This window comes from Chlorocebus sabaeus, chromosome 26 (assembly GCF_047675955.1).
Source record: "Chlorocebus sabaeus isolate Y175 chromosome 26, mChlSab1.0.hap1, whole genome shotgun sequence".
NCBI lineage: Eukaryota > Metazoa > Chordata > Mammalia > Primates > Cercopithecidae > Chlorocebus > Chlorocebus sabaeus.
In genome coordinates, this window is record NC_132929.1 from 5,141,185 (window position 1) to 5,150,650 (window position 9,466).

Here is a 9,466-nt window from a genome sequence, read left to right on the forward strand (position 1 = left end):
TTTTGTGCGACCACCACAGCAGGCGCCAGAGAAAAGGCAAGTAGGCAAAGTAAAAAGAAACTTTTATTAGCTAGCCAATGTAAAAGAAGAAAGGGCGAAGTTCACGGGTCTCCGGCGGTGGAGGCCAAGGAAGTCGCTCCAGCGTTCTGGGGCGAAGTTCCTGGGTCAGCATATGAGGAGGGGCCGAGAAAGTTCGTGCTGCCTGTCTGCCCGGAGCAGCTTTATGTCTTGGGCCTGGCAGTGGGAAGGCAGTAGGCCGGACATGGGCGGGTCGGGCCCTGTGGTAGGTGTGGCCAGGTAGGTTTCCGTTTCCTTGGTCAGACATCAGGTTGCACCTGCGCAGTTGACCTGTGTCTTCCCCTGGGCGCAGGAAAGTTGGTGATGAAGAACCCGGAAATACGCCATCTTAGTCCCTTTTGTTCTTTGCTTCCCTCCTCCCTCCATCCAGACACTCACGGTGGCATATTACAAAGTAATCAACAGTGACACTTGGAGGTAAACCACATATTGAGCTAATGAAGAGCTCACTGTGATTAAGATTAGATCAAACAATAGCAGAACATAAGCAAATTTTATCTGAATTCTGTAATGAACATACATGCTGCAATAACATTGAAAAAGCAAGGCAGCATATTCCAAACCAGTGAGAACAGTTTTGTGCAAACAGTGGGTCTTTGTGTGTTTGAACTCCCACCACGTAACGGCAAACTCAATATACATGCTAATGACTTACAATTATGAAATTAAAACAGAAAAATGCTAAAGGATGCCAGAGTGAACCTCAGTGAAAGGCAGAGACCCACCTTTTTTAACTTTTTACAAATAAACTTAACTATAAATTAGAAACACAAATAATCATTCAAATGAAGGAAATGAATTGTGTAGGAGATTAACCCCGTCACTTTCTTTTTTAAAAAGGTCTTGAGCAGCTCTTTGATGATGGTGATGTTTATCTCCTCCTTCTCAGCAGCCAAGCCCAGCAAAAGAAGGGCACAGAGCGGTTGCTGCCCAAGCCTGGGTGCTCCTGGTGCTCCTGCCTGATGGTCTGTGCAGTAGGGTTGCTGTGGGGAGATCCCTCCGTGGCCTCTCCGTGTGCTGGCTCCTCGCTGTCGGTGAGGCTCACCTCACAAAGATCTTTGGAGAGAGTGAGTTGGGAATTTGGAGACAGTGAATGGGGGATCTGAGCACAGTGCAAGCCCCGCCCGTCCCCCCACCCACCCCGCTCCTGCCTGCCCGCCCCGCCTGAGGGCTCTACTCACCGCCATGCCTGTGGGCATCCCCAGTCTCCTGGGGGGCTGGGGCTCCTGGACCGGGCTCCTCAACAGGGCTCTGGGAAGAGGTCAGGAGTTTGCTGTGCTCGCTGTTGTGGTCAGCACAAGCCGCAACACCATCTTCTGCAGCGCCAGCAGCGTCACCTGGAGGGAGGGGTGCTCGGCCTTCACACCGCTGCCAGCACCCAGCCTCACGCCCACCCCCACCCCACCCCACCCCCGCAGAGATGTTGCACACCCTACCTTCCTCTCCTCCCTGTCCTGGGCCAGCCTGATGATGTCCTCCCCGTGCTGCATCTTTAACACTGCCTCCCGGCTCATTTATAAGGTGACGAATTTTCCTGCGGGAGGACAGGGCTCAGACGCTGGGGCCCCTCTGAGGGCCTGCAGCTCCCCCTGCCGTGCCCTGACCTCCCACTCACTGATGGCATCTCTCCCTCCAGTAGTGGATGAATTGAGCTTCTAGTTTCTCCACACGCTCTCTCAGGTCTGTCTTCTCCTCCAGGAGGTCCGTAAGGCTGCCCTGGAGCCAAAATAATGGCGTCACATCTCAGTAGCAGCCTTTCCCACCCCTGCCCTTCTTGGCCCATGCCCGCACTCACTCACCTCCAGCTTCTCCATGACTTTCCGCAGGCCCTGCTGGGGCTCCCCGATCACAGACTCGCCTCCAGTCCCTGGGGCTGGGACCACAGAGGAAGGTGGCAAAATGGGTGCAGGGGGAGTCAGGCTCACCATGGCCTCCCAGCTCTCCAGGTCCTCTGGGACGCTCGGCATGGGCCGAGGACCCTCCTCCTCCTCACTGTCCAGATGTTCTCCTCCATCTCCTGTGGGGAGTGGCCAGAGGGCTCCTCAGACAACCCAACAAGGGAGGTACTGTGGGCCCAACTCTGCCTCCACCCTCACTGGGTAACCCTGAGCCAGCCCCTCCCCAGAGAGGAATGAGCTGCTGTTCTTTATTTTTATTTTTAAGACCCAAGATCTTGCTATACTGCCCAGGCACAGTCCCACTACCGGTCAGTGCTGGAGTTCTGACCTGCTCCCTTTCTGACCTGGGCCAGTTCAGCCATCCTTAGGCAACTTGGTGCCCCCCCCGCTCCCAGGAGGTCACCATATTGATGCCGAACTTAGTGCAGGCACCCGGTTGGCATCATGACCAGCTGTTCTAAAGGTCTCTTCCAACTCCTCAATTCTGTGCTGCTAACAGTCCCCCCTTCCTCCTGGGGCTCTGTCCTCTTCCTCTGAGTGGTCTCCCCTACCTTCCCCAGGGAGAGCCATGAGGCTCAGTTGGTCCTGCAGCTGCTGATTCTGCTGCCTGGCAGCCTCCAGGTGCTCCTAAGGGGCCAGGAAAGAGTGAGAAGGCACGGAGTTTGCCAGGTCATCCCCCTCATGGCCCCGCCCTCAGCCGCTCCCTCCCCTGGGTCTCCTGTAACTTTCGGCGGGCCATCTCGGCCACCGCTTTGCCCCAAGCTTCCTGCTGCTGCAGCTGGTTCATTAGCTGGGTCTGCTGCAGGAACTGCCTGTGCAGCGCCTCCTTCTCAGAGGTCAGCTGCTGATAGGCGGCCACCTGCTGCTGATAGGTGGCCACGGACTGCTGCAGGTGACCCAGGTAATGGTCTGGCTGCTGCTGCAGACTCTGAGCCTCTTGGCTCTTCAGCTCCACCTGCAGGAAGACCCTGGGTGTGACGGCATGTGGCGGCTGGCTTCCAGATTCTGGGCTCATCAATAAGGTAGTGAGGGCACTGTGGGGCTCTGTCGTCTTCCCAGGCCCCTGGCTCCTTGCTCCAGGCCTAAGTGACTGCCTCCCTTTCCTAGAACACCATGCCTCCTTCCTCAGCCTCAAATCTCACACCCTCCTTCACCATTTAAACTGTAGGCCACAGACTGGTGGAAAAGCAGTGGGAGCCAGCCGCCATCTGCTAAGCATGTTAGAGGCCTAGTGCTTTCCATGTATTAGCTCATTTAATCCTCAGCACCTCTGTAAGGAAAATGCTAACTTCCTTTTGAAGTTAAAGAAACAGAGACTTAGAGATGCAAAGTACTTGAATGGTGACCAGTGGAACCGAGGCTGGAATCCAGTTTTAATCAAGGAGCCTTTTTGTTTTGTTTTGAGACAGAGTGTCACTCTGTGGCCCAGGCTGGAGTGCAGTGGTGCAATCTCAGCTCACTGCAACCTCCACCTCCTGAGCTCAAGTGATTCTCAGGCCTCAGCCTCCTGAGTAGGTGGGATTACAGGCATGAGCCACCATGCCAGGCTACATTTTTTTTTTTTTTTTGTAATTTTAGTAGAGATGAAGTTTTACAATGTTGGCCAGGCTGATCTTGAACTCCGATCTCAAGTAATTCTCCTGCCTCAGCCTCCCAAAGTGCTGGGATTATAGGCGTGAGCCACCGTGCCTGGCATAAGGAGCCTCTTATCCCACTATCTCTTCCCCTATGACTGGGGGGCTCTATGCCTCTAGCTGGGATGATGATGTCCAGACCTGAGGGAGCCCAGGGCTACCCACCTCTAAAAGTCAGAGGGCAGGAAGCAAGAAACAGTCTCAGGACTGCCCTGGAGGGTGGTGGGGTCACCTCCCCCAGGCTGGAGCTGCTTCTGGCCTGGCACCTCCCATCCCCAGAGGCTGGTGCCCGCCTCCCAGCCCTTCTTGGATGGGGCGGAGGTTACCGTCTCCTTCACCTCGTCCAGCTTCTCCTGTAGCTCCTCTATTTGCTGCTCCAATTGCAGTGCGCTCTTGCTCTTGTTGTTCTGGACAGAGAGAAGCAATCAGCAGCCACCCACTGAAACTGGAGACCCCAGAACTTGGTGTCTGCCTCCCACGGCACAGGGAAGGGTGGAGGCAGGTTAGAAAAATCATCCCCTCTCTCCCACAGCCACCAGAGCAGGGCTCTGGCTCACAGGTGCCTTTAGAAGTAACATTTCACATGAGGGCTATGTTGCCCCATTTTACAGGTGGGGAAACAAAGGCCTGGAGGGCCAGGGAGGAGGGCAGGCTCCCCAGGTGGGGCAATGCACCAGCTCCTCGAAGCCGCTCTGTGGCTCGGCAGCTGCTGAAGCCTCTCCTCCTGCTCCCGAAGCCTCTCCTTTTGTGCCTGGTTCAGGAGACTTACATGCTGATGGTTTTGCACCTGGGCCTGGAGCTCTGCTGACACTCTTTCTAGTTCCTTCCTCAGGTGCTGCAGCTCCACCTCAGGGGACACTGCTGGGGGATCCGGGGGCAGGGGTTCAGCTGAGAAAGGAAGCGGTCAATAAGGGCCTCTGTATTCTCCAAAACCAAAAACCAACAACAAAACCCCTCCTCTTGGTGCACAGCTCCTCTCAGGCTCCCCAAACTTGGCCGCACTGCTAATGATTCCTCGCACCCGGATGGTAGCCAATCTTCCAACCACTTTCAATACAGAGCACTGTGGGTGGCTGACAATGGGCCCTCTGTGCTGATGGGGACACTGAGGCTCATGGAGATGACAAGACTTGCCGTCTCCTGACACAGACCTCTTTCCTTCTGCCTCAAAGCCCTTCCATCCACCCACCTCCCTGGGGCATTCTAAGCCCCCCTCACAGCCCTCTGATGCCAGGCCTGCTCCCAGGTCACGCCAGCCCCATCTCACCCATCCGGTTCTTCAGTTTGGAGAAGCTCCTCTCCAGCTTCTCTAGCCGACGCATGTCACCCTTCTTCTCCTTCTTCAAGGTGAAAACCTGCCCAAAGCACAGGGGGAAAGGGCCCTGGAGAGAGGGGCTGGTGGCTGGTGGCTGCCATCTCCCTCTCTGCCCCCACCTCCACAAAGCCCAGACCCATGACCACCTCTGGCTGTACTGTTCCCATTTTACAGATGCCCAGAAAGATTCCGTGACCCATCTAAGGTCAGGGGGCTGAAGGGTCAGATCTCACCTCCTGCGACATTTTCTTCATCCTCTGCTGCCACCGAGCCCTCTCTCCTTTCAGATGTTGCACATATTCGCCCCGCTCTAGATGGGCTTGTTTGAGCGACTCCTTCAACTGCAAGAATGGGCACAGAAGTTAGGAAGGGCTGTCACTGGTCCTCACCTGCTCCTGGCCACCTGGGGTCATCTTCCTTCCCTCCCTCCCTCTGCAAAACCTCACCTGTGTCAGCTGTGCTTTCAGAATTGCCTGCTCCCGTGTGGACCGCTCTAACTTCCACTCCATATATGCTTTCCTGTGGCTCGAGGACTGGATGGTGAAGAGTGAGAAGTTTCAATCTGGGGAGCCTGGGCCATTCCACACAGTGCCCCTTAAAAGAGCTAGGGCTAGGCTCAATATACAACTCGGTCAGTAAACATCGAGGCATTTCCAAGCCCATGGTGTGGTTTTTAACAGAACTCAGTAAAGTTGGAAGGGATAGGGAATGAGATGGAATTTACAGCTGCCTAACAGAGGCCCAGAGAGATCAGATAATATTGCTATTGTTATTACTGTTATTACTACCACTGTCTGAACCTTTATGGAGTGTTTCACCAGGCACCATGCTAGCAATCCCATTTAATCCTCACAACCACCATAGGAGACGGTTACTATGACGACCTCTATTGTGTAGATGAAAAAACATGGAGTATTTGAGGTTAAGTGCTTGCTTAACATCACTTAGGCAGAGCTGGGATTTGAACACCCAGGTCTATCTGATTCTCTAAGCCCATTTTCTTGCTGGGGTTGAAAGCACAGATAGGAAGGGGAAAAATAATCTTTTGTTCAGTTTTTGAAACGATGATACCTTTGCATAGTCCAAAACTCAGAAGGTACAGAAGGGAAGTATCTCCCAGCCACCCTGTTGCTCTCTCCCGAGTTTTTTTGAACGGTTGCAGACATGTTTTACGTATACTATCATAATATGTGCGCACACACACACACGTTTCCTCTCTCTACAGAAATGGTATCATACTAAAGGTAATCTTCTGTACCTTCACAGAACAAGTACCCAATACCCCACCTAGGACTTGGCCAAGACCACAGCCAGGTAAGGGCAGGGCAGGCACTTGGCCTCCAAGCTCTGCATCCAGTGCTCACCCCCCACTGCGCCCCCCCAACTCATCCACAGCAGCTGACTCAGCCCCAGGCTGCCTCTAACAACCACACACAAAAGCAGCGAGACATGGCCATGCTGCCTCCTGGGCAGGACACTCCATCCTGCAGAAGGGACCCTTAGGCTCACTCCTCTATCTGCGAAGCCGGGCTCCCAGGGGACGGGGCAGGTGGTTGGACTCACCAGGTTCGCCTTCTTCTTCTGTGTGGCAGTGACAGCACAGAGCACCTGCTCTAACTCTCCTGTACGCTGCAATGAACATTGCAGGCGGTCGGCCAGATCCTTGGACTCCTCTGTAATGAGAGAGTTGAGATGGGGCCCAAAGGACTCCCGCTAAAGACCTGTCAAAGTGCCAGGCTGAAGGATGACAGGGTGCCCAGATTCCCACCTTCAAAGTATCTGAGAGAACGTTTCGTGTGATACAGGTCCGTACTTAGTTTCCCTTTCTGTATGTTCAGTCTCTGGATTTGAACCTTTGGGAGAAAAGCCAAGCAAGTGCTGAAAGAGAAGGAAAGAAGCATTCCGTGGAGGACAGGAGAAAACCTCATACCCTCCACTCACCTCTAGCTCCCTTTCAGTTTTCTGTTTCTCGTTGTTTGCTTTCTTTTCCTATAGGAAGAGGAAGACAGAGCTCTTACCAGGGGGAGGTAGAGATGGCACAGCAAGAGACATGCCCCCAGAAAGCCACCGATGCCCCAGGACAGGCCCACCCATGGGATCAGGTTATCAGGGACCCTGTGGGGATGGGGTGGAATCTGAGGGGTGAGCCTTCTTCCCCAGGTTGGGAGTAGGGGAGAGGAGACTGGGGCTTCTACATCTGAGAGCCCCCCAAACCCAGCAGTCATGTCGCGAGGAAACAAAGAAATCACGTTACTTCTTCCAGCTGATGTTCCACTTGTTTCTTCTGTTGTTTCTGTGGGGAGAGTCAAATTAAGGTGATGGAGGGTGGCCCCTCAACTCTATTCCCCACACCAGGAAGCGGTAGGTGGGGCCAGGAATGGATTTTAAAGGCAGAGTTCTCAGACTCAGTGGGAACACGAACTGGTCAACTCTCCTCAAGCGCCCAAGGACAGAGAATTCGGGTCTTTGTTGGTTTTTGCCCACAGCCACAGAACTCAAAGTCTGAATCTGGAATCTCTTGAGAGGACAAGAACATAAACCTCTAGAGATGGAGTTTGAGAAAGGCCCCCTCTTCTGCCAGCTTGTCATTTAGAAAAGTGTGTTCATTCAATAAACATTCACTGAGCACCTATGGGCCAGGTACGGTTCTTCACAGCAGATATAGGCAAGAAAAGGACAGTCAGGAGCCCTTGGCCCTGAGGTTCCCATTCTAGGCGGCCTTTAAATCTCGGACTCTCAGAGCTAACAGACACCTTTGATACTCACTACCTCCTCTGAAACCCGAGTCCAGAAAGCAGAGGCGGCTTGTCCAGAATCAAAGAACAAATTAGGGACTGAGTCACAGCAGAAATACGGGGCCCCTGACAACCAGTCAGGCTAGCACTTCCCCGAGAGGCAATGACCCCAGGGCGTGTGTAGCAAGGACTGGAGCAGGGGTGTGTGGAGAGGAGACAGTCGGCAAAGAGGGCTGCAAAAGAAGAGCCATGCTGCGTGCTCTGGGGTCCCTCCATGTGAGGCCTGGGCACCCCAGCTCCCTATTTGTCCTTGGCACCAGGGCCCCCAGCCCCTTTCTTCAGGGCCCCAAGGGAAAACTGGAGCCCAGGATTGGCAGCGTGGAATCAGGGGACCCCACTGGACTCTTACCAAGGATTTGATGGTGTTCTTCAGTTGACTGATTTTGACGGACCTCGAGTCCAGGGCTGCTGGTAGTTCCTGGCACAGGCTCTGAGGCACATGCAGAGAGGAGGAGGTGGAGGAGGAGTCGTGGAGAGGTAGAGAGAACAATCATTAGGGCTGGGGTGTGTGTGGGCTCTCTCAGCTGGCAGAGGGGCACCCACTCCCTGCTGTGGGAGGAGGTTGGAGGATTGGCCTGCAGGGTCACTGCACCTCCGCCCAGAGCCTCTTACCTCCAGATCCTTGAGGGGTGCAGATGACGTAGGGACCTCTCCGTCGATACCCGTTGCTGACTACAAGAGATGAGAGTGCACGTGGAGATGTTCTGTCCCCCTCAGTGTCAGAGCCTTCTGACTTCCTTTCTTCCCCATCAACTGGCAACATTTTCTTTTCTGCCTATCTTGAACCCTTTGTCCCATAACTCCTTTGTGCCAACTTCTCCCATGCTTTTTATCTCCCCACCATCCCACCCTGGGTCCCTTTCAGTGAATCCTGATGACAAGTGGCTGTTCTCATTGTCCTGGCTTCCCCTTGAGACTGGGGATGAGGAAAATCGAACAGCAATGACCATATCCTGGGTGTCCTGGGTGTTTACCGCAGGCCATGTACTAGGGATTAACATAAAAACAACAGTAACAAATCTCATTTAAACCTCACAAATGGAAGTCAAACAATACCACTTCTATTATACAGATGTGCAAAGAGAGGCCCAAAGAGCTCAAGCAACTTGCCCTAAATCATATCCCTAGCAGACGGAGAGGCAGGATTCAAACCCAGAATTCTGAACCAGTACCCAGTAGTCCATCCACAATCTTAATAATTACCCTCTACTGCCCCTTGCGCCCCTTGTCCCCAGGAGCCTGGTCAGCCAAGACTCACATCCCCAGGTGAGTGGCAACCACCAGAAGTGGCTGTCTCAGGGACACTGCCATTTGTTTTCCCGTTCTTCTTCGCTCCTGTTGGACCACCAGGGCTGTTTCTCTGCCAATATCCTTTTAACTGTGGGAAAGAAGAGCAGTAATACTCATGGGAACCATCAGCCCCTACAGCCACATCCTCCTTACAGTTTTTACAAAATACTCTATACACCATCTGATTTAATGACACCAACAACCGTACAAGGTGTTGTCACCATCATTTAGTGACTGAGAGGGCTTGATATGGATAGGAAAAAAAAAAAAGAAGAAGAAGAAAAGAAAAAGGCAATACTGGAACTTTGAAACTCAGTCTTCTGACTCCAAGCTCTGGGGTTTTACCAAGAATCAGCAACTGCCAGGGACCAAAACCAGAGGCAGAGGTAGAAAAGTAAACATTAGGTAGGCAGGAACTGCGTGGTTTAGAGTCATACATCCTCACACGTCTGTTAG

At 53.3% G+C, this 9,466-nt stretch overlaps 2 protein-coding genes and 1 pseudogene across 2 annotated transcripts; all 3 read right to left on the reverse strand.

The window, feature by feature from the left end:
• Window positions 1-845: 845 nt before the first annotated feature.
• On the reverse strand, window positions 846-7,019 carry LOC140710422 (putative golgin subfamily A member 8I; annotated as a pseudogene).
• LOC140710423 (golgin subfamily A member 2-like) lies at window positions 2,613-2,999 on the reverse strand. The gene has a single exon (XM_073011998.1). The coding sequence runs from the start codon at window positions 2,989-2,991 to the stop codon at window positions 2,656-2,658; it is 336 nt and encodes a 111-aa protein (XP_072868099.1). The 5' UTR covers window positions 2,992-2,999; the 3' UTR covers window positions 2,613-2,655.
• Window positions 7,020-7,142: 123 nt separating the features above from the next.
• Window positions 7,143-9,191, reverse strand: LOC140710357 (golgin subfamily A member 8S-like). The gene is made up of 4 exons (XM_073011941.1): window positions 8,979-9,191; window positions 8,333-8,392; window positions 8,070-8,150; window positions 7,143-7,218 (listed from the first exon to the last, which is right to left on the reverse strand). The coding sequence occupies exons 1-4, from the start codon at window positions 9,189-9,191 to the stop codon at window positions 7,171-7,173; spliced, it is 402 nt and encodes a 133-aa protein (XP_072868042.1). The 3' UTR covers window positions 7,143-7,170.
• Window positions 9,192-9,466: the final 275 nt, after the last annotated feature.

Coding starts and splice junctions, on each gene's coding strand:
- LOC140710423 (XM_073011998.1), bottom strand. CDS start 2,991: ATGAGCCCAGAATCTGGAAGCCAGCCGCCACATGCCGTCACACCCAGG.
- LOC140710357 (XM_073011941.1), bottom strand. CDS start 9,191: ATGGTGTATAGAGTATTTTGTAAAAACTGTAAGGAGGATGTGGCTGTA. Junction 8,393..8,978: donor GTTGCCACTCACCTGGGGAT/GTGAGTCTTGGC, acceptor CATCTCTTGTAG/TCAGCAACGGGTATCGACGG. Junction 7,219..8,069: donor AGAACACCATCAAATCCTTG/GTAAGAGTCCAG, acceptor CTCTCCCCACAG/AAACAACAGAAGAAACAAGT.